The sequence below is a fragment of the Dasypus novemcinctus genome, chromosome 28 (assembly GCF_030445035.2).
Source record: "Dasypus novemcinctus isolate mDasNov1 chromosome 28, mDasNov1.1.hap2, whole genome shotgun sequence".
Lineage (NCBI taxonomy): Eukaryota > Metazoa > Chordata > Mammalia > Cingulata > Dasypodidae > Dasypus > Dasypus novemcinctus.
In genome coordinates this window covers 37,095,336-37,120,777 of record NC_080700.1, presented here as the reverse complement: position 1 = coordinate 37,120,777, position 25,442 = coordinate 37,095,336, and the positions used below count along the sequence as shown (strand labels likewise).

The 25,442-nt window shown below is 41.0% G+C and overlaps 1 protein-coding gene across 1 annotated transcript in view; it reads left to right on the top strand.

Moving 5' to 3' along the window:
* SYNE1 (spectrin repeat containing nuclear envelope protein 1) overlaps window positions 1–25,442 on the top strand; it is a 497,459-nt gene that overhangs the window by 75,979 nt on the left and 396,038 nt on the right. The window contains exon 3 of the mRNA XM_058289685.2: window positions 8,665–8,726. Within this exon, the coding sequence (XP_058145668.1) occupies window positions 8,665–8,726 (62 nt within the window). The remainder of the gene's footprint in view (window positions 1–8,664; window positions 8,727–25,442) is intronic.

The following is a 25,442-nucleotide window of genomic DNA, read 5'->3' as shown; positions in this document are numbered from 1 at the left end:
AGTACAATAACAGCTCAGATTCAAGGGGACAGGAAATCAATTCTGCCCTTGCTGGGAAGAAGGAAAAAGTGACATTGCAAAAGAGTATGCATATTGAGATTGGAGGATTTTGTGGCCAGAACTAGCAATTCATCCTCTGGTCACTGTTACTTCTATTATTCCTACAAATAACAGAAATATTATTTGTATATAATATAGTATATTTCTGCAAAATATACTTGTCACCTTTCAAGCCATCAGACATCTCATCCAGTTATGCACTGAGCTCCAAGTTCTGTATCAAGTCATCTGCATCTAGTCTAGATACAGTGGCGGCTCCTCAGATGTCATTCATCTCCTCGTGCATTCAACGTGTGATGATGGGACAGGGCAGGGTAATGACAGAAGGTGCTTCTATTAAAGAAGCAAAGAAGGGAAATGGCAATCACTAGTCTGAAATTAACTCGGAAATCCACCTAGGCCCGTCTCCAGTTCCTCTAATCCAGGGGCAAGGGATATTTCTTGCCTTGCTGATAAGAAAGAAGTGGCTCATGTAGCTGATAGTTCTTTTAGCCTTCTTCCAAGCCATACAGCGTTGTGCTTGCAAAGCCCTCAGTTCATTTTTGACTGCCCCATCCATTTAGTACAAGCTGATGTGTTCATCAGTACATCATAATAAATTTGTGGGTTTTGTAAAAAATATGTTTGGGGTTCATTCTGGCCCCAAAAGTCACATCCTTAATTCTTCTTGAGACAGATTTTTGTTCACAGGCAAGACTGCTATGGCAATGCACATAAGATTCCCAGAAGCCCTTTTGTCTAGTCCACAAGGTCAACTAGGCACCAGTTGAAATCTTTTGGAGTTCTTAACAAAGAGACTTAGAGCCACACTCCTGAAGCCATTTCTTACTTTGCACATCTTTTTCCTGGGGAGACTGGAGATGAGAAACAGCTTTGTTTTCCCATCGTCATATCCTAGCCCGTCCATGTTTCCTTTAAAGTCTGCTTGCGAACTACACACTTCCTTCTTCATTTCTTGTCTCTTCCTTCCAGCTAACAGAAGTCCATGCACACTTTCAGCATTCTGTAGAGAAATCTCCCTGGCCAGACACAGTTTCAAGGTACTGCATGCGCCCAAACATGTAACACACTAAATGCCTGTGACTCTTTCTCCAGTGGCCAGTAGCCACTTCTTCACTGTTCTCCTGGCTTCCACTTCAGGTGTCTCTGTCTACCCCAGCCTCCTCCCTCCCCACCTTTTCCTCCAATCCATGCCACGTGTGTTAGGAATTTCTCTCCCAGTTAGCCTTTGCTGTGTAACAAACCACTGCCAAATCTTAGTGCCTCAAAGCCATAGTAATTTATGTCCTCTCCTGGCTGAGCCTGGGCTCATTGCCCAGGTGGCATTCGCTGCAGGGTCTGCTGGGCACATCTGACTTCTCACCCTTTAATGGACCAGACCCGTGACATGGTGGCCCCAGGGCAGAAGTCCTAGAGTCAAAGTGGAAACTCGCTTCAGCCTCATTATTGGTCAAAGCAAGTCTCAAGGCCAGCCCAGATTCAAGGGGTGTTTTCCACCAGGAAATGGACTCTACTTCCTGGTGGAGGAGCCGAGCCACATGGCACAGGGTGTGCTTGTCAGGATGGAAGGGATTGGAGACATCGTCTGCACTCTGCCACAGCCTGGTCCTGATGATATATTTTTGTCCATTTTTATAGATAATTTAAAATTTTAAACAGTGCATAGTTATAAATACCTGTGAACTGTGCATTTCATTATGTTGAAGTATTCCATGTATCTTAGACCCTATGCATGAATAACAGAGTTAGCAGTGATTTTAGCAAATGTAGAATTATAATAGGAATAATTCTGATCCCCAAATGAGTCGTTTGACTTAGGTGATCTGATTTTTTTTTTTTTTAAGATTTATTTTGTTTGTTCATCTCCCGCCTATTGCTCACTGTCTGCTCTCTGTGTCCATTTGCTGCACGTTCTTCTGTGTCTGCTTATCTGCCTTTGTGGCCTCATCTTGCTGTGTTGGCTCTCCGTGGGGGCAGGCCAGCTTGCCTTCACAAAGAGGCCCCGGGAAGTGAACCCAGGACCTCCCATATGGTAGACGGGAGCCCAGTCAATTGAGCCACATGTACTTCCCGGGTGATCTGATTTTGACTGTTACTTAGAAATAATTGCTTTGTCACCTTATGGCATTTTTGTTTGATCGCTTGTTTTTCCTACATGGCCATAGTCTTTGGGTTGTGTCAGAAATTGAACCTGCCCATTTCTGTTTTTAAATTTCATTCCAACTTTTTCACTCAAGTGAGTCCATCTGCATGCAAAATGATTTAAAAGCTTAGCTTTATTAGATACAGTTAGAAACAATGTGGTTTTAAACATGTGGTTTGTTTTAAATAGGCATTTATATTTTCAGTAACTGAAATCTGTAAGCCTTTCATTAAGCCATCATTAGCGTTAAAAGCACATATGGGTGTAGTAATAATTGGTAAAACCAAAAAAGTGATTCATAACCTATTGCAAGTTATAAATTTTTCAATGTGATACTCTAATATTTTTTGTCAAAGGTGACCATTTCAGACTTAACTGTTTATTTAAACAGTCTTCTATTCTCCTTTTTTAAAAAAATAAATAAATATAACATTGCATAACTATGCCTACACCTAGGAGTTCACTGATTTTCATGATTTGGATCAAATACACATTATGCTCCTGCCATAACCCACTGAATGTTCTGGGGGGGAGTGTAAACCACAATGTAAACTCTTATCCATGCGGTGCAGCAGTGCTCCAAAATGTATTCACAAATGCAGTGAATGTGCTGCAATGATGAGGGAGGTTGTTGATGTGGGAGGAGTGGGGTGTGGGGGGGTTGAGGGATAAAAGGGAACCTCTTATTTTTTTAATGTAACATTTTTTGCCATCTATGTATCTTCAAAAAATACAATTCAAAACATTGATGGGGTGGGGGTTGGGGAGTGGGGTATATGGGAACCTCTTATGTTTTTTAATGTAATGTTTTATGTGAACTATTAACTTTAAAAAAAGGTAATTAAAAAATTAAATTACAAAATATGTGTTATGCGTCATTTTGGGTATACACATGTATGAAGTAAGAACTTTATGGAAGAACTTATTATATGAATGAAACACTAATTTTGATTACTGTTAACATTTTTAAAAAATACTGTCTGTTAAATGAATAATGACACATTTTAGTTTTTAAATTTATTAATGCTATTTAAAAGTGGGCGATCAAAAGATTCTGCATCAGAGTATTCTATAACGTACCTATGTATGTAATATGATAGGGTCAATGAAAATGTGTTGGGTACAAGTGAGTTACCTGGAGTAAACCACAGTGGTGTGAGATCAGCAAATCATTGCTACGAGGACATATTGGGAAGAAAGCTGTCGGCTGAAGTCAGGTGTGCCAGTTTCTTCATGGTCCAATTTAATCACCTTTGACAAGTTTGGGCCTCATTTCTCCATTTCCCATATGTCATGATCTTGTTCTGAAATGGCAAAACACTGAGATGCTGTCTAAAAATGGGCCAAGAAATAAAACAGTTGGATGTCAGAGTCAGCTCCTTTCAGCTTCACTCTTGTCTGCAGAGGGACATTGCCTTGGAAATTGAGGGTTATTTCTCCTAAGAACATTATCCAGCCGTGTGATGGAGAAATCTCTCAGGGCACAGCAGCCTCTGACTCCTGAGGTCCGTAGGATCATCTGCTTTTGAAACTGAACCCAATGGAAGCCTCAAGAGTGAAGGACTTAGAAACTTTCCCTAATGAATTATTCCACACAATCTGGCCTTTAGAAAAGAATGAAGAGTCAAAACTTAGGAGTAATACTCCTATACCCAGTGATATGCACCCAGACCAAAAACTGGTATTAAACCTGAACGAGTCACAGGTTCCTGTCTATGGGACACTCCCCCCATAAGTGACTTTTCAGCACCACCCCCCCCCAGCCACCTGCTCCTGCCCTCCCATACAGATGACATGGCAGTGGATCTGAACTCTCTATGCCTTGGCAATGGATCTGAATTCTCTTACTCTTTCCTGCTTCTTCCTCTTTCTTCCCTTTTTTGGTTAGTGGTATCATTACCTAGTTGACCAAGATAGAAATGAAGAAAGCACCTTTTGCTCCTCTCAGTTTCCTTTTGATTCTTCTTTTGATAGTTCTCTTGTAGCGATATAATGATTTTCTCCCTGTTGGCACTGCCCTAGAACTGACTTCATGTCATTTGCCATGTGTTCTGATAGTATGCTCCCAAGTGTTCTCCCTACCTTCACTTAATCTTCTTCAGTGCCATCAGAATAAATATTTCTATATTTCAGGTTGAATGTGATTATGTCCTTGCTCTGTCCAAAACCATCAATAGCTCTCCATTACACATAAGATGGAGAACAAACTGCTTGGCATGTTCTACAGTATCTTTAATAACCTGATTCTTGCCTATTTTGGACTCATCTCCATTCTCCTCTTAACCTTTTCAAACCCTCTCTACTTTATAATCCAGGCATAACAGATTTTTCACTGTCACTTCAATCTTTCACACTGTATTTTTCTTTTCTTTTCTTTCTGCCTCTTTTTCCTAGAAAGTTCTCTCCTTTCTCTACCTTCAAATTTCCACTTATCCTCTGATGTTGGGCTCTGACCTCTCTTTTCTGTAACTTCTCCCGACCATCCAGCCTGTTCCTGTACCTTACAGAAGAATTCCCTGTTCTCAAATTTAAGTTCCCTTGGTATTTTCCGTGTTCCTCTGTCACACTGGTTGACACCTGCATTGAGTTATTTTCTATATGCCGGGCCCTTCCATTGGACTGCCAGTCCTTCAGAGCAGAAGCTGTGTCTTTGTCCCAGCACTGCCTTAGCAAATCCATCCAATCACTTATATGTGATGATGATAGTAGAAGACATAGTCCAGACATGGTGTCATCTAGAACTTATTTTTATGGTGGAGATGAACCAGTACCCAAAAGATGATGGTGTCTGGAACTAGATGATGTTGATGGAAGTGAAACAGAGTGTTTCTTAATGATTGGGTGTGGGGAGTGGTGAAGAGTAGAGAATCAAGGATGCCTCCCTTATTTCTGGCTTAAAACAGATGGATCTTAAAATTAGAGACTAAAACTGAGGTGGGATCAATTCCTTGTTCTCTGTGATTTGTAGAACTGGAGGACAGACTTTACCTGTGGAATATAGAAACTTACTGTGTTCAGACCTAACACAAACATACAGCAAATTGTTCAAACAAATTAATGCTTTTCCTATTTAGGTGGAAATATTACGTATGCATATATACACACACTTGGCAAGGCCACATCATGTTGTTTTGAAAAGCTGAAGACATAAAGCATTAATAAGATTGTTAATTATTAAATACATTTAAATAAATGATGCCTTAAACGTAATTATCTTGTACACAGAGACCTTATAAACCTTTATTGTTGAGATTAATTCAGTCCTTACCATCATTGTAATGAAGCGTTATCATTCATAATTGCTTTTTAATGAAAGTTGGTACATATTCTTTGCATGTTTCATATTGCTTCTACAATTTAAATACTTTATGCTCTTGGTATCAGATTTAATTACTAAATCCTAGAGTAAATAATTCAGCTTTTTATACCAAAAATGAATATTTGCTGACATGATGAAGTTTTAGGAATCTTCTTTCCTTCTGGGTCAATAGTAAGTAAAATTAGAAAATTCTGACGTAGAATTCAACAGGCTCTGTCTCATGATATAAAGAGTAGATTTTTAGAATCCAATAAAATATATTTTTTCAAGCATAATATAAAAGGAAATGTGTGGAGAATTTGACATTTAGCTATGTACAATGCTATAAAATGTACAAATTCTGCTTTCTAAAAAAAAAAGTGCTTTTAGCTAAATTCTAAATATAAACTCAGACATTTCCATCAGATGAAACTATTAGCAATAGGAGTACTGTTTCATTAAAGGTGGTCGTAGTAAAAATATAACAATTTAAAACCAAGAAGTTATATATTTTCAGATTATATAATTAAATATATGACACCATACACTAATGCATTATGCTAATTCATTCTAAACTTGTAAACACTGACATCTTTATAGAATAATCTTCATAAAATAATATAGTGTCAAATTGCATGTAAAAAATTTACACACTCAATTCCCTACTTTAGATTTAGAATTGGATTTTATGTATTTTAAGTACCATATTCTGTCAAACCTAGGTTGATTATTTAAAATAATTCTGCTGCTGCATGACTTTGTTTACAGAATCTAAAGATTATAAGATAAAACTCATATTTATTTAACTTTGATTTTATCCTTTTGATGTGATTGATATTTGAGATGATTAATGTAGAATTTGTGTTACCTGAAATTAGCAGTATGCCGGTATAAGAACCAGATTTCTGGAATATACAGCTTGGTTCTGCCTGTGGGTATAAAAATACTTCTTTGTGCCTCAATTTTCTTATCCATAAAATGGACATAACAGTAGTTCCTTCTTCCAGGTTTGTACAAGAATTAAAACAAGAATTAAATGAGCATGTGTATATAATACATGTATTAAAACAAGAATGAAATGAATAGATATATATTTAGAATAGCATCTGATACATAAGAAGTGTTACTTATTTTACTGGGGCGCTTTTGGTATGCATTTGAAAGTTAACACAAAGGAGCCTCTTAAGGGATATTATAAATGGCCACATTCTGGAATTTTTATGGATATTTCCAACTTCTCCACACTGATGAGGGTTCACTGTTTATTTTCTTCATTCATTCATTCAGCAGTATTGACCTGCCATGTTTGCAGGCATTTGGAGCAAAGCTGCTGCTGACCTCTGGGGCTCCCATTCTAGTAGGCAGCCAAATGCTCAGAGCGAAAGCCATGGGCAGGGAGGTCTAGAGACACAGAGCAGAACACCTTCTCTCAAAGTAGGATGAATTGAAACTACATCGTGTTCTTCCCTGTTCCCCGTGACATCTAGTCTAGTGTTTTGTAAAGAGTTGGCACACAGAAGATGTTGGCTGAATGAATAGAATTCCCTTTTTCTTTCAAATGGGTTACTATGGCCCCACTCTGGCCACCACATCTTTGACCCTCCGCTTAAAACCTTGCTGTGACGCTACCTCTTTTTCTTCCTATTTTGGTTTTCTCTTGTTCCATAACAAATTACCCCAAACTGAACATCTCGTCGTTTCTTATTATCTCGCAAACTTATTATCTTGTAGTTTTTTATTTATTTATTTATTTATTTCTCTCTCCTTCCCCCCCACCCCCCAACCCAGTTGTCTGTTCTCTGTGTCTATTTGCTGCGTCTTCTTTGTCCACTTCTGTTGTTGTCAGCGGCACGGGAATCTGTGTTTCTTTTTGTTGCATCACCTTGTTGTGTCAGCTCTCCATGTGTGCGGTGCCATTACTGGGCAGGCTGCACTTTCTTTCTTGCTGGGCAGCTCTCCTTATGGGGCGCACTCCTTGTGCGTGGGGCTCCCCTACACAGGGGGCACCCCTGTGTGGCGTGGCACTCCTTGCGCGCATCAGCACTGCTCATGGGCCAGCTCCACACGGGTCAAGGAGGCCCGGGGTTTGAACCGCAGACCTCCCATGTGGTAGACAGTCGCCCTAACCACTGGGCGAAGTCTGCTTCCCTTACCTCGTAGTTTCTATGGGTCAGGAGTCTGAGGACATCCTAGCTGGTCCTCTCTTCAGGTCTCACCAGGCTACAGTCCAGGTGTTGGTGGCTTCATTCTCATCTGGAGGCTCAGCTGGGGAGGAATCTGCTTACAAGCTCCCCCAGACTGTTGGCAGAATCCACTTCCTTGCAGCTATATAATGGAGGGTCCCAGCTTCTTTCTGGCTGCTTGTGTCTGCAAGGCCAGCAGAGAATTCCACTCCAGTCCGCAAAGACAGTGTTTCCCATGAGGTGACATTGTCATGGGAGGGACACACTTTACCTTTTCCACAGTTCTGCCCATGCTCAAGGGAAGGGATTGCACAAAGGTATGGATACCAGGAGATGGGGATTATTGAAGGACACCAGAGTCTGTCCATCACACTCCCCATCTGGGTTGAGTTGCTACAACAGCCCATGTGCACAGCTCTGCCTTATTCCATGGCCCTCTAACCTTCTAGGTACATCTCCCCCGGCTTGTCTGTCTTTACCTCTAGCTCTTCCATGACAGAGCCATCACTTATCTACCTTACTCTGTGTATCCTCAAGTACCAAGCATAGAACTTGGTGCTTAATTGGTCTCAGTGACCCTTTTTTGAGGAAGTACTGGCAATTGAACCCAGGACCTCACACATGTGAAGCAGGAACTCAACCCCTGAGCTACACCTGCTCTGTTCAGTGCCCTTTTTAAATAACACCTTTATTGTGATATAATTGATCAGTGACCTTTCAATAAATGAAAGAAGGAAAACATAGGGCTAGCATATTGCAAATTTTAAGGCATTTGCCAATTATTTTCAAAGGATTGGTCTAATTGATTATTATATTTGGAGCATGCTGCCTCTTCTTCAAGACAAAAATAATTAGCAAAAAGAATTAGAAGATAAAGTAACTTTTGACTGCTTCTAGAGTTGAGTAACTATATTTTTTCATGACACAGCTTCATAGCATATTATGTTATCTAACCATATGTACATATTTTTTTCTTCTAGATGAACAAGAGATAGTACAAAAACGCACTTTCACGAAATGGATCAACTCTCATCTGGCCAAGGTAAAGGATACTACCCAAAGGTACACATTAATGGAGATTGACCTAGAGACTCATTTACAGAGCACCATAAAGGGATTGCTTTATTGCTACTGTCACTGTTAATGAGCAATGATACTGGTAATGCTATTAATTAACTGTCACCTGAGTTTGGTGTTTGCTATCATGCCTCTGCGAAGAAATGATCTGATAGCTAGAGTCAAGAGCAATTAGTTTGCATCAATTCTGTGAATCTCGATGAAATATTTCATTCGATGATTTCTTCTACACTAATTAGTGTGTCATACTGAAAGGAGAATTTGTTCTGCATTTGTCTGTTTCTATTTGGAAGAGAAAGAAGCAATGAATTCTCTGCCCGGAGCAAATAATTAAATCTGGGGACACTGTGACAGGACTGTGCTCACCTCGCCAGTGCTCTGGTGAAAATGTACTTCGGGGTTCCAAGGCTGTACCTTCAGACTCACTTTAAGTTGTATCAAGTGCCTGTGGGTTCATACATTGTAATGCCTTTAAACATAAATACCAATATCAAAAAAATTCTAATCTAGCTATATTACAATAAAATTAATCTGATGGAAAAAGATGCGAACCAAGAAACATCACATCTGTTAAAATAAGCACAGATTATAGGAGAATTCTCTGAACTCAGGAGCTCTTTTGGCTAAGAGCAGTTTCTGTAGTATTAAAAAAAACTGATATAATGATATAGTGTGTAATAAAACCATAGTATGTAAGAAATAATAAATTTAATGTGATATATAGCATCCAATAGGTAAGTAACATATAATTTAATATGTAATTTAGTATGTAGTAAATAAATACATAAATAATACATAGTACATGCTAAAACTATGACAGATTTTGAACAGGTACTTCCCCAAAGCCTCTCTTATAGTTCAGAAGCAAACAAAGCATGGGAATTTAGTTATACCCCATTAAATGAATTAACTGCTTGCTGTGTGTATGCTCAACCTTGGAGATAGGAAAAAAGTTCCTAAGACATTTAGCCAAGCGTCAAGAAGCACAGAATCCAGCAAAGAAAGGAGTGTGGATCAATATGTCAAGATACACGATAAACTGGGATTATCTTTCCTATAACCTCGTTCCAAAAGCGACTCAATGAGAGACTCAGAGAGCTTGGTTTTCTAGACCTGTGGTCATGCCCAGAATCTGCCCTGTGATGTGGCAGCAGTAGATTGAGGGACTTGGGAGCTCATTTTATCCAGTTTTGGTTATGCCAGCTGGCCACTACTTACAATAAATAATTGTCATCAACTGGGGAAGATTTTCTTTATCCCCAAAATGAAAATGGCTTTATTGTTCATTTAAATTGTAAAAAGGTTGTTGGCATGGGTTGGAATTATGGACCCCAGAAAAACATGTTCTTAATCTTAATCCATTCCTGTGGGTATAAATAGGTCCTTTTGATGTCACAGCTTTGGTTGAGGCAGGACCCAACTGAATCAGGATTGGTTGTGGTCTTACAACTGTGGCTGATAGAGAAGGCCATGGAGAGCAGCTGGAAGTCGATGGGAAGAGAAAGAAGATGCCACCATGTGCAGTGACATGTGTTCAAAAAGCCAACAAACCTCAAAGATGGCCAGTCCACCCGAAGATACTGACCCTAGAAGGAAGCAATTCTTCTGGCCTCTGAAATTACAAACCATTAAATTCCTGTTATTAAGCCAACCCATTAGATGGTATTTGTTTTAGCAGCTGGGAACTAAATCACTTGTTAAGAGCTGAGCTGAGAGAGAACCGAGCTGAGCTGCCAGGTGTTGGAGTAGCCAGTTAAAAAACTCAAAGCCAAGATGAAAATAACAGTCAAGCCTTCACTTACTGAGATGGTAGAAGCAAGAGCCTAACCCAAAGAAAAGCACTGGCTCCCCCATTGCATTTTCTCCCATGGAACACTGCCACCAAGTGAGGGTCAGATGGGTCAGTGCAGGTGTGGGTCTCACTGCCCAGGGAGACCCACCAAAAGGTTCCTGCAGTTCTAGGGACCTAGGGACTGGGAGGGTGGGGGGAGAGGCTAGGAATAGAAAAATACTGAGTGCTGAGGTCTTCAAGGACCCCTGATAAGAAGATCTTGACTGCGGTGCCTGGAGAAGGTCTCACTCAGGTTAAGATGCAGAAATGAGTAAGAGCATGAATGGCCAGGGCCCGTGAGTCCTTGGCCACAGCTCTCTGCAGAGGCTGCCTTGCCCTGGGGCACCTAGTCTGCCGGGAGAGCAGCTGTGCCCTTGGAGCCTGCTAGTTAAAGCCTTTGTCATTATCTGTCGTTGGGCGGAAGAGTCACAGATAGGATTTTGACCTAGAGCCAGACCCCTCAAAAGTTATGTGCTAATTGGGAATGATATTAATAGTAAATCTCTTACAAAGTCAAAGAAAGTGAAAATCCCCTTCAATCACCCATTCCAAAATAAGCATTATTAACATATTGGCCACCTTCTTCTGTTCAGACACACATGATTTCAGCTCAGTGGTTTTATAGGATACTTTCTGTTCTGTTAGCTTGTCCTTCCCTCAGTACATTATTCCATGGTAATAGATACAGGGTGTATTAGTCAGGGTTCTTTTCGGAAACAGAATCAACAGGAGATATCTGCCAATAGTATGAGATTTTAGAAGAGTCTGTCACGTGACCGTGGGGAGGCACAAGTCCAGGTTCCGCAGGCAGGCTGCAAACCAGGGGCTCCCATGAAAGTCCAGCGAAGGTCCTTGATGAGTTTCTGGCAGATGTTGGCTGTCCACAGACGAGCTGGGAAGTTCTCTGTCACTGCTGGAATCACTTCCCTTGTAAAGCATTCAACTAATTAGATAAAGTGTCTCTCATTGCTGACAGCAGTCTCTCTGATTGATGCAGATGTAAAATGCCCTTTTATGACAGTTAGTCCAGTGCTTGTTTGACCAAACAACTGGACACAATTACCTGGCTGAGTTGACACATTAGCCTAACCATCACACAGTGCTACACCACCATTTTAAAGGCCGTATAGCATTCCATTATATTTATACACCGCAAGTTAACCAGTTGCCTATTGATATCGTTTACATGGTTTTTATTTTAAATATTGTATAAAATACTGCAGTGAGATTCCTTATGCACATGTATTTGTAGACATGTGTGACTTTTCTTCCTGGGATAAATTTTTAGAAGTGGGTGGAGAGTCAACAAACATGCCCGTTTATAATTATACTATATACCAAGAGCTCGTGAGAACCCTCCATTTCCTTGTATCCTTTTTTTCTTCTTTATTTTCTTTTAAATGTTACATTAAAAAATATGAGGTCCCCATATACCCTCCCCCCCCAACCCTCCCACATCAACAACCTCTTCCATCATCATGGCACATCCACTGCACCTGGCAAATGCATTCTGGAACACCACTGCACCACATGGACAGTGGTCCACATTGTAGTCCACACTCTCCGCCAGTCCACCCAGTGGGCCATGGCAGGACATACAACGTCCAGCATCCATCCCTGCAGCACCACCCAGGACAGCTCCAAATCCTGAAAATGCCCCCACACCATATCTCTTCTTCCGTCTCCCTACCATCATCAGTCACTGTGGCCACCCTCTCCCCATCACTATTACAATTTCTTCCCTTACTAATCACAATAGTTCCCCTGCAGAACACTTTTTAAAGATTTAAAAAGTAGTTTACAATCTGATTGGTGAAAATAGCCTGCCATTAATCTGATATTTCTCTTTTTTAAAAAATAGAGGTTGACTATCTTGGGGAGGGTTTCTGAAGTAGAATTCTTGGGCTATATTTGTCTAAGAGTTTACTGAATTTTTGCAAAGAAGGGAAGAGCACATATGCAATGTCATACAAGCTATGAAGGGCCTCTGTGGAGGGGATATGTGCCAAGAGCTTATTTTCTTTCTTTCTTTTTTTAAAGATTTATTTTATTTATTTCTCTCCCCTTACCCCCCAGTTGTCTGCTCTCTGTGTCCATTTGCTGTGTGTTCTTCTTTGTCTGCTTCTGTTCTTGTCAGGCAGCACCAGGAATCTATGTCTCTTTTCATTGCATCATCTTGCTGTGTCAGCTTTCTGTGTGTGCGGTGCCACTCTTGGGTGGGCTGCACTGTTTTCACGTGGGGCGGCTCTCCTTGTGGGGTGTACTCCTTGTGCATGGGGCTCCCCTACGCAGAGGCGCCCCTGCATGGCACGGCACTCCTTGGGTGTGGCAGCTCTGCATGTGGGCCAGCTCACCACACAGGTCAGGAGACTCTGGGGATCGAACCCTAGATCCTCCATGTGGTAGTGGATGCTCTATCAGTTGAGCCACGTCCACTTCCCAAGAGCTTATTTTCCAATCTGATGTTTTAGGTGTTTCCGTCCTGTGCTAGTTGGTTGCTGGGGTTGTTGGCAGGAGGTTTTACAACTCCTGCATCCTTTTCTGGGCTCTTGTCCAGGCTGCAGTCTCATCCCACGCATGGCTAAATACTGAGTCCTGCCTTCAGTGTGTAGTGCTGGCCTCTCATTCATGAAGTCACCTCCGATCACATTGAAAACAATGAGCCTGTCCCCAAGCAATGCTCAAGGCGGTCAGTTTCTCTGCACTTGTCCTCCAGCTCTGTCCTCTTCCTCCAGTTTTACTGCCTCTGCTGCTATAGAATCAGTAATCTGGGCACTTTTCCAGAACCTGTGGAAGAAGTTGAGAATGTCTTAAATTCTCTTCTACTATTCCATACCTCACCTTCCCAATGACATTGTACATTTTTAAGGCATATGTGAATTCTGGGAATTTCTTTGTAAATCCTACCAGCTCCAAACACACTGCTGAATACCAGACACAGGTGCTTAATCAAAAAGGAACAACAAAATTTCTTTATCTTGCCTTATTTGACCATTTCCAAAAACAGCTTTAATAACAGGGTGGCAGGTTTAAGAGCAGGGGTGATGAGTTAAGAAGTGACAGAAATTGATACTGTGTCTTTTGGTCATTCAATCTTGGGTCAGCTACTCAGAAGACGTGTTGTGAAAGTGAATTGGGAGGAAGTTTCTTAATTGGGAACTTGAGGGATATTTTCATTTTTGGTCTTGGCTTTCTTGGCTCAGTTGCAAACTAACAAAATGTTTAGTTCTAATTAAATAAAATAACTCTTTTACTGATGACATTTCATTCTATTGTAACCATTCTTTATAAATATTATGACAGCAGTATGAAGACAGAGGGTGCAAATAGGAGAGCAATCTGTTTTCAAGAAATACTTTCTTTAAAACAAAAATCTCATTAAAAATAGAAAAAAAACTAAGAATTTACTGGGTATGTGTGCTTATGACATTTTTATTACATAGATTAGATTTTTCAAACTTGTGAGTATAATTACATTAATTTTTTCTATATTTGCTTTATTTTCAAATTGAGGTATTTGTCCTGCAATTATGCAAAGCATTGCAAACTGCAAATTGTTGATGGTCTGTAAAATACCTTTAACGAAATTTAGTGGGTTGTATTTATTTCATATACCTGGTAGTTCCTTCCAAGGATAGTCTTTGGTTTTAGATATGGAACCTATAATTTTCTTCCTTTTCAAGGAGAAACCTGCACCTTTTTATTCTATTAGCTCTGTTAATGAAAGAAGGTGGAATTTTTTTTTTAATTAGTCCAATATTAATTCTGTGTAATGGTAATGGTTTTTCAAAGTTAGGTCCCCAAGTCAGTTCTAACTGCTCAGGGCTCATTGCTGAAATGTATTTCTAGAAGGCAGCGCTGCTGTTAATTGACTGCTTACCAGGTGCCAGTAATTGTGTTTCAATCACTTCTTAATTTTATTTAACCCTTACCACACCAATGCAATGCATTATTGTCACCATTTTACAGATTCTAAACCTGGTGCTTAGAGGTCATATAACTGGTAAGGAGCGGTGCCCGATTTCTGTGCCGGGACTCCTACACTTGAGTTTTACTCCTGTGGTGTTTTTGTCCATGGAATCATTCATTCAGCAAACCTTTCCTAGGCACCTGTTATTTGCTAGGGATTGGATTCACAGTGATGAAAGAAGACAGCGTATTTCCTGCCATCATGGAGCTTACAGTCTAGCAGAAGAGACAAAAAGTTACTGAGAAGTGTAAGCTCTATGAGAGGAAAAGTAGAGAGTGACAGGAGCACATGGTGAGGGCAACCGGCCGCGTAGCTAACTTGGAGGAGGATGTTAGGATAGGCTTTCAGAGGAAGAATGAGTTAAGCTGGGGCCTGAAAATATGTTCGGAATTGAGTAGGTGGAGGGAAGAATGTTTCTTAAAAGTTGGGAGGTGAGAAAGTGCACGATGCAGTAAAGGAAATGGAGGAAGCTCAGGCTGCCTGAAATTGTGGGCTCCACAGGTAGATTGCCAACAGAGAAAACTGAGTAGCCCTCAGATTATGAAGTGAGTGTGGACTTTGTGTTATGGGCAGTGGAAGACATTAAAGCAAATTAAGAGAATGAAATATCAGTAGACACCTCTCTCCTGCTCTTACTTTTTCTCTCTTTCTTTCTCTGGCTCTCTCATGAATTAAAGAAGGAAGGAACAAGGGTGGAGGTAGAATGTCCTTGCAATAAATCAGATGAGAGGTGAAGGCAGCTTGGACTCAGGCAGTGGTGGTAGGGATGGGGAAAAGTGGGCCAACTGAAGAAGAGATATGATGTGGGTGCATTTTCAGGATTCGGAGTTGTCGTGGGTGGTGCAGCAGGGACAGATGCTGGACGTTGTATGTCCTGCCGTGGCCCACTGGGTGGAATGGGGGACTACAATGACTACAATGTAAACCACTGTCCATATGATGCAGCAGTGCTCCAAATTGTATTCACCAGGTGCAGTGAATGTGCCACAATGATGGAAGAGGTTGTTGATGTAGGAGGAGTGGGGTGGGTGGGTGGGGGGTATATGGGAACCTCATATTTTTTTAATGTAACATTTAAATAAAATAAAGAAGAAAAGAGAGAGAGAGAGAGATTTAGGAGTGGAAAGACCTAAGTAATAAATGGGACCTTGGACAAGAGAAAGGAGTCAAAAATGACTTCCAGATTTCTGGCTTGAGGAAATGATAAAAGATCATTCACCCATATAGGGCTAGCAGAGATTTGGGAGAAAGCTAATAAATTTAGATTTAAAGACAGAATATTGATTTCATAGAGATGAAGCCATTGGATTTGATGGTTAGGAAGTCTTTGGCCACCACTGGGAGTGGACATGACCGAGCAGAGATCAGACTCCTTGCAAGCTGATGAAAAAATGGGAGAGAAGGATCTTAGAGCCCTGAGGATATTAATATATTGTGTGTCCCTGGTAGAGAATGTTAGCTAGAACAGAACGGAGGGCCTGGTGAGAGCTGTCTTAGTGAAAGATGGTCTTCAGTGAGCACCTGTACTGAAGGAGACAGTCAAGAACTGGTAGACAGGGAGAGGCTGAAGAAGAAAGGGGGGTGATTTTAAGGACCCCAGGCTTCTAAAGAGGTAAGGTGGGTGGGCAGATCAGGAGCAGGTGACTGACTGTGCTGGAGGACGGCCACCTGCTTCTCTGAGACTAGGGTGGAAATAGTAAAAGTGGGTGTGGGTACACCTAAGTTTGGGGTAGAGGAAGAGAAAAGATGGGGTGGAGGTGGCACTAGAATTTCTGGAGATTCCCACATAATGCTGTCATGTTTCTTAGGTCTTTGCATCTTGAGCAAGACCAATTTGTGTTAGGACAAATCTATTAAAAATTGATTGTTCAGAAGCTGTTAAGCTCTTCAATAGTTTTTAATTGATTTATTGTAGAAAATTCCTAAATTTTTTGTGAGATCCATAATGTAAAGATGTCTTCTCCAAAAAGTTTTTAATTACCAGACTTTTTAAAAGTTAGAAAAAGACAGTATAAGTAATTTTAATATTAATTTTGATTACAGTCTGTTTTCAAATGCTTCTAATGTCACATTTTCTTGCATTCTGTCAAATGGAATTGGATGTTTGTATTTACACACCTTGGAATAGCCTGTACCATAACTGTATGTTATGATGTTTGAATGTGAAATAAATAGGTAGTTTAGCACTTTTGGAAAAAACAGTCACTTTCTTAGTATTTCCATGAATTTATCTAGCCTTTCTTCCAGGGTCCAGTGAGCAGTCCTTTATCCTTAAGTCTGACAGCCTAAAAATTTTTTTTTAAATTTTTTATTTATTTCCCCCGCCTCCACACTTGTCTGCTCTCTGTGTCCATTTGCTGTGTGTTCTTCTGTAACCGCTTCTATCCTTATTAGCAGCACTGGGAATCTGTGTTTCTTTTTGTTGCATCATCTTGCTGTGTCAGCTCTCCATGCGTGCGGCGCCAATTTTTGGGCAGGCTGCACTTTCTTTCACGCTGGATGGCTCTCCTTACGGGGCACACTCCTTGCGCGTAGGGCTTCCGTAAGCGAGGGACACCCCTGCATGGCACGGCACTCCTTGAGTGTATCAGAACTGCGCATGGGCCAGCTCCACATGGGTCTAGGAGGTCCAGGGTTTGAACTGTGGACCTCCCATGTTGTAGGCGGTTGCCCTATCCATTGGGCCAAGTCCGTTTCCCTGACAGCCTAAAACTACCTACCCAGCACACACACTGAACTTTTTAAAAAAGATTTATTTATTTATTTATTTATTTATTTATATTCTCACTTCCCCTCCTCCCTCCTTGCTGTTTTTGCTGTCTGTGTCCATTCGCTGTGTGATCTTCTGTATCTGTTTCTCCTTTTATCTTCTCTTCTCGTCTTTCTCCTCTAGGATTCACCAGGATTTGATCCTGGGGACCTCTGATGTGGAGAGAGGTTCCCTGTCAGTTGTGCCACTTCGGTTCCTTGTTTCTGCTGCACTTGACTCTATCCTTTGTCTTTCTGTTGCATCGTCATCTTGCTGTGTGACTTGCATGGACACTCGGCTTGCTGCACATGGCTCACCATGCAGGCCTCACGTGGGCATTGGCTTGCTGTGCGGGCATGCTTTCTCTTCTTTTTCACCAGGAGGTCCCAGGGATCAAACCTGGGTCCTCCCATATGGTAGACAGAGGCCCTATCGCCTGAGCCACATCTGCTTCCCCACACTGAACTTTTTAAATATCTCTTTTGGGATCTTCTCCGGAATGATACAGGCATCTCTTCCATTTTTAGAACTGAGGGGAAAATTGCATCACAAAATGTTATTTAGGTTCCATCAATAACACATTTAGTTTTTGTTGTTGCTGTTATTGTTGTTTTGAGTTGCAGGAATAGATTATTTTTATTAATTAGAGATGTAGATATACAGAAAATCATGTAGAAAGTAGAGTTCCCATATATCCCCCCTTGCATGTGCAGTTTTCCTTATTAACACTTTGCATTAGTGTTGTACCTTTGTTAAAATTGATGCAACAATATTATTATAATTATGTTCTTTCTGTAGTCCTTTGTTTATATTAGGGTTCACTGTTTGTGTTGTACAATTCTATGGCTTCCTAAAACTTTTTATTCCAGTAATACATAGGTAGAGTTCTAAAACCTAAAATTTCGCTTCTAATCCCATTCAAATATACAATTTATTGGTTTAGTTACATTCACAATGTTATGATACCCCCACCTCTGTCCATTATCAAAACTTTCCTATCATCTGACACAGAGACTCTGTGCTAATTAAATATTAATTCCCCATTTCCTACCTCTACACCAGACCCTGGTACCCTTTATTCTTTTTTTTCTTTTACTGAATTTGCATATACCAATTATTTCATATAAGTGAGATCATACCATATTTGTCCTTCTGTGTTTGGGCTATTTCACTCAACCTGATATCTTCAAGGTTATTCCATGTTGAAGCATGTATCATAACTGCTTTCCTTTTTGTGACTAAGTATTCCATGTGTGTGTAAATGTATACCATATTTTATTTATCCATTCATCTGTTAATGGACACCTGGTTGTTACCACCATTTGGCATTTATGAATAATGGCACTATGAAAAGTGGTATGCGAATATCCATGGAACCACCAAACTGTTCTCCACAGTGTCTGCACCATTTTATACTCCGACAAACAATGAACAAGTTTTCCTTTTTCTCTACCTCTTCTCCAACCCTTGTTATTTCCATTTTTAAAAAATAGTAGCCATTTTATTGGGTATGAAAATGTATATATCCCTGTGGTTTCAATTTGCATTTCCCTAAAGCTAATTAATAATGTTGAGCATCATCTCATGTGCATATTGGTCATTTGTATATCTTTGGAGAAGTGTCAGTCAAGTCTTTTGCTCCTGTTTTAAATGAGTTTTTGCTTTGTTTTGTTTTGTTTTTGTGGTTTTTTTTGTCTTTTTACTGTTGAATTGTAGGATTTCTTCATATGTTCTGGATATGAAACCCTTATCAGATGCATGGTTTCCAAATATTTTCTCCCATTTTGTAAGTTGTCTTTTTACTTTCCTGATGAAGTCCTTTGATGCATGTAAGTTTTGGTTTTGAAAAAGTCCCATTTATTTATTTTTCTTTTGTAGCTTATGAGTTTGTGGTAAAGTCTAAGAAACTATAGTCTAACACAAGATCTCTAGGGAATTTTTAAAATGCAGTTAATGTGGTCTTCAACCCCGGTAATTTTTGTTTGGTTCCATTTTAAAATTTCTATCTCTTTATTGAGAATCACATATTGTTCATTCATTGTTTTCCTGATATCTTTTAATTCTTTCTCTGTGCTTTCCTTTATCTCTCTGAGCATGTTAAACATCATTTTTTTTTAGAAGTCAGCCTAGTATGCACAAAGTCTGGCTTTCATCATTGATGTTTTATGAATTTTTATCTTGTCCCTTTGGATGAGCCATCATTTCCCATTTCTCTGACTGTCTTGTAATCTTCTGTTGCACACTGTACATTTTAATATTTTAACACATGGGGCTTAGTCCCTGAGCTGCTTGTTCCTTAAGTTGTTGTCCAGCCAGTGAAATGACAAAGATTTCCTTGAGTGCCAGGAGCTAACACAAGCAAAAAACAATACAAAAACCAGCTTTCATCGTCTCTGCAAACTGTTTCTGTACTGGCTGGTGCTCTCCTCACACTAACTCTTCTATCAAGGAGCTCAGCCCCAGGGGAGTTTGCAAGGTCCTGCGAGAAGCCTGCCTCTTGTCCTGGCCTTGTGCTCACTCACAGCTTGAGGAATCCCCCATTTAGAGGAACCCAAATCCTCCCTCTAGTCTCTACGAAAGACTGTGCCCCATCCTGGGTGCTCTCCTGTTTGTCTTAAAGCAGGTACGTTTGTCCCCAGGCTGCTTTGATTTCCTTGTTTCTTCCACTTCCTTAGCTGTCTGCAAGCTGCTCCTGCCTGCAGGGTGAGCTCTGAGCACTACGCAGAGAGCAGTGCTTCAGGCGGCCACCAGTGGGTGGGCACATGCAGGCACCCCGATGTGTGTCTATAGGGGTTCCCTGCTCCCTCCAGAGGAGGACCAGGGACCCACATGGGAGCACAAACTGGCTCCAAACCCCGCTATGGAGACGCTGGGGAAGGGGTGAGCCAAGGTGCTGTATTTTAAAGTTGCTTTTTCTTGCTCTGGCACTCACCAGGGTACTGTAACCCTTTTAATTGTTTTCTGGAGTTTTGAGGAGAATGGTTGTGGCGGGTTTTGCTAGTTGTTCAGTTGTGGGGGGAACAGAACTGTGGAGCCTCTTATGCCACCATCTTCTTCATCTGGAAAAGCACATCATGTTTTTATATGAAGTCAGAGCCCCACATTCCTCTGAAAGGAATGCTTCGTGTTTTCTCTTTTTTTTTGTAGTCATCCATGCTAATGACGCCCTTGATTGACATCCTGCTGTTCACAAAATCTCACTTTCGTGATTGCTTTCATCTTCTCCAGTTGCCTTTGCACTGACAGTGCCAAGATGTAACATGGAAACACTCAGAATTAAATTCCCTCCCATCTGTGTTTCCTCCTAAACAGTTTACCAGGACCATTAATGAACTAAAATGAGAAGATAAGAGGAAACAGGGAAACTGTAAATGTAATAATTCTCTCCAGAAATCACTCTTTGGTTGTTTTTTTAAAAGCTACTTTAATTATTAATGCTAATAAGCATACTGGTACGTTATTTATTTTCAAGTATGCAACTAAGAGATTATAAATAAAGGCAGATCACCATTTAAAATTGAATAGCTTTTATTAATTTATTAATAAGTGTACTAATGCATTGACAACATGGATATAGATCTAACAAAGTTAACTTTGGAGATAGATAAATATTTTGGTAATATTTGTCAAAGTTTATGCCTGTTACAAAACATTTTATGTATTCATACCTTCAACACATTTTTTAAAAGTGATTTTTATATGCTAGGTAATCTATTTGCTAGGAATACAGCAGTGCATAAAAAAGAAAAAACAGGGAAGTGGATTTGGCTCAACTGATAAGAGTGTCCGCCTACCATGTAGGAGGTCCAGGGTTCAAACCCAGGGCCTTCTGACCTGTGTGGTGAGCTGGCCCATGCACAGTGCTGCTGTGTGCAAGGAGTGCCCTGCTACACAGGGGTATCCCCTGTGTAGGGGAGCCCCACATGCAAGGAGTATGCCCTATAAGGAGAGCTACCCCATGTGAAAAAAGTGCAGCCTGCCCAAGAATGGCACTGCTGATGCAATAAGATGATGCAACAAAAAGAGACACAGATTCCTGGTGCTGCTGACAAGAATACAAGCAAACGTAGAAGAACACACAGCAAATGGACACAGAGACCAGACAACTGGGGTGGGAAGGGAGAGAAATAAAGAAAAAATAAAATCTAAAAAACAAAAAAAAAAAGAAAAAATAATTCCTGTATTATAGAGCTTGCATTCTAATGGGAGCGATACAGTAAAGAAGACGAATGAACTGATATTCTGAGAATGGATTGATGTGGGGCAGAGGAGGGAGGATAAACTGGCAGTATTACAGTCACCCAGGAAGGAGAACGGGTACTTGGGCCAGGGCAGCACCAGTGGAAAGGAGAAGTGGGTGGATTCTGGGTGAATTTTGAAAATAAAGCCAACAAGATTCATTGATGGCTCAGACATGGGATGTGAGCAGAAGAGATGCATCAAGGATAACCCAGCGTTTGTAGCGAGCAAAACAAGTAACTTGGGGAGTCTGCGCCTTTAATGTTGTAGAGAAAAAAATTATTACATGTGAAAGTTTCTATGAGCAGAGTTTTCCAAGCAGATTTAAAGCCGGGCTGGATGGCAGTTATTGCCAAGGTTACCTTCGGGATGTCTGTTCTGAATTGGATTAAACAATTAAGGAAGTGGAAATGATTATGCTTTCTGTCAGAGGAAGCACAAAAGAATGGGAACTATCTGCCCACCTTTGCCAAGGAAGGTGGAAAAAGAATTGCAGTAGTGCTTTTATAAAGGGAGTGGGAGAAAAACACGTTACGCATACATTTGGAAATAATTTCATCTCACCTCTGGTGATTTTTGGAATATCAATGTAGATACTCTTAGTAGAATGACAGAGCCTTTCAGACATTGAATTAATTTTATTTGGCCACTGTCCATGGTTATAGTCCTGCTTTACTGACCCAGCCAAGGCTACTTTGGCACTGTCAGTCGTTTAGTGGGGTGACCTTTCCGCCAGCCTTTAGGACTCAGTCTGCATCTGCTGGTCACCTCTCTTCCCTCCCCACTCTGCTCACTCTTCCTGTTGTCCAGCAGGTTACTCCCACCCCTTACATAACCATCAGAGCGCACAAAACCTCTAGACTGTTCCCAGGATGGGATATTTCCCCACCCACTGTCTGTTGGTGATTGGAACATGCCCATCATAAAGGCATGTTCAAGTCTTGACCTATGTTTTTGTCAAGGTGAGCCCATTTGTGAACAGAACCTTTGAAGCTCTTCTTACTAGTTGAGGTCTGGACTCATTTGCAATTAGGATCGTTGCAGAATCTATTTAGATAAGGCCAAAGTGAATTCGGGTCGGTCTTAACCCATCTACCTGGAAGCCTGATGCGCGAAGGAAATTCAGACATGGTCATTGGGAGCCAGAATTCAGAAGAAAGCAGGTGAAGAAGCAGATCTCCATATGATGGAGGCAGGGACGGAAGCCGAGGAACCCCAAGGATCGTGGCAAGCCCATGCCAGAGCATTATAGATTCTGGGAGAACCATGACCTTGCCAGCACCTTGATTTTGGACATCTGACCTCCAAAACCATGGGACAATAAACTCCTGTTGCTTAAACAAGCCTATATGTGGTATATGTCACAGTGGCCCTGGCAAACTAAGACACTAGCTTTCAGCCTGTGAAATATTTCCTACCTGAAACTTACATCAACCTGAACTGGTATCTGTCTGGTTCTAGACATGATAGACCATTCTGTACAGAGGCATTTTATGGTGACCATTTCCAACACATTCCCTTGCTTTAGAACCTCCTACACATTGCCCAGAATGTAGTGTTGCTAATAACTTTGGACTTGACTATGCCTGATGGGCAGCAAGGCTGGCTGTGCTCAACAGCGTATATATCTAGACAGAACTAAACACTTACCTGTGCCATGTGCTTTTCCCTAGCCTATTGGTTCATTTTTATGTGTATCACTAGGTATCCAAAAATCACAAATTTTTAAACCCTCAGCTATGTGCTAGGTGTTTTATTTTTTTACTCTATTTTATTTTAGTCTTTATTTGATTTTTTACATTTTGTTACATTTAAAAAATATGAGGTCCCCATATACCCTTCACCCCCCTCACCCCACTCCTCCCCCCATAACAAAAATCTCCTCCATCATCATGAGACATTCATTGCATTTGGTGAATACATCTCTGAGCACCACTACACCTCATCATCAATGGTCCACATTATAGTTTACACTCTCCCCCAGTCCACCCAGTGGGCCATGGGAGAACATACAATGTCTGGTAACTGTCCCCGTAGCACCACCCAGGACAACTCCAACCTCCCAAAATGCCCCTGTATCACATCTCTTCCTCCCACTCCCTACCCCAGCAGCCACCATGGCCTCTTTCTCCACACCAAGGCCACATTTTCTTTGATTACTAATCACAATAGTTCATGAATAGAATATCAGTAAGTCCACACTAATCCATGTTCTATTCCTCCATCCTGTGGACCTTAGAATGGTTGTGTCCACTCCACATCTATATCAAGAGGGAGGGGGCTCAGATTCCACCTGGATGCTGGATGCAATTCTCCTGCTTTCAGTTGTAGGCACTCTTGGCTCCCTGGTGTGGTGGTTGACCTTTTTCATCTCCATGTTTGTGCTAGGTGTTTTAAACTAAAATGCTAGAGATCATGTGTCATGAAATGTTTTAGGGACCCTTACTCCCAGAGAAGAAATACAGTTAGTAAAAGACTGCCCACTGGGCTTAAACTAAAACTAGTGATGGAAAATGAGGGCCTGGAGTGATGATTTCATTCCTTTGTTTGCTTAAGACTGAGCACCTCACACTGAATATCAGCTTTCTAACTGTCATGTTGGTCTCTGTTTTAGTTTGCCAAAGGACTGCCAATGCAAAGTACCAGAAACGTAGTGGATTTTAGAAAAGGTATTTATTTGGGGTAAAAGCTTGCTGTTCCAAGACCATGAAAAGTCCAACTCAAGGCACCAGAAGAGGTGCTTTCTCACCAAAGCCAGCTGCCACAAGTTGAGGCAAGATGGCAGGTGATCTCTGCCTTCTCCTCCAAGCGTACCATCTCCTGGAGCTCAGCTGAGGGCAGCCAGGCACATGGCTTGCCTCCTACTGGGCCTCTTCTCCCAGGCACAGCTGCTCCATTTTCTTCCTGATTTCAGATATAAGCTCTCAAGCAAGTGGCTCATCTTTCCCTGGGGCCTCAGTTCCTTGAGCCTCTCCTTTCTGTCACATGTCAAATATGGCAGAGCTGTCCTTTCCGGTGTGTCTCTATTTTTTATCGGACCCAGTAAGGGGGCAGAGGCTCAAACTGAGTCACGCTTTACTGAGGCAGTACAGTTGAAAACAGGTCTCACGCCCACAGGAGTGGACCAGCCCACAAGCATAATCTGTGTCTTTCGGGGATTCATAAAATAATTTCAAGCTGCCACAGTCACTGAGGACTTTAGGGTTTTAGCAGATACTTAGGCATCCACTGACAAAGTGATGATATGCTAGTAATGTTTAGAGGTGCATTTGTATTCTTTCACAGTACTGATTTCTATCTAAAAAGCAAATCTTATACCTTAACCAATGTGCATATGGTCCCATTAATGCAAACATTAAAATGATGATGATATTATCAGTCAATTAAAATTTTTAAAATAATTTTGGATATATAGTCATATACTTGTCTGTATAAAATTGATCTACTTATTTATTCTTTGCCTGTGTTTGTTTATTAACAACACTCAGCTGTTCCCACCTTCTTAATTTACCAATATCAACTGACCAAAAGTTTATAAAGCATCTAGCATCAGATAAAATCAGATTCTCCTGAAAATGCCCACTACCATCGATAAAGAAGGAATTCACTTTTGGTCGCTTATATGAATCTCATCATTGACTGGTGGCTCGGGGACACTGGAATGTGAACTCTCACCGTCAGGACTGTATTTGCAAACCAATAGCAAAATAGCCATGCATGCCCATCATTTTGTTGCAAGTGAAAGAAATCGACTTTAGACAATTGAATCAAGAAGGGAGATCTGGGAAGCAGACTTGGCCCAGTGGTTAGGGCATCCGCCTACCACGTGGGAGGTCCGCAGTTCAAACCCCGGGTCTCCTTGACCCGTGTGGAGCTGACCCATGCGCAGTGT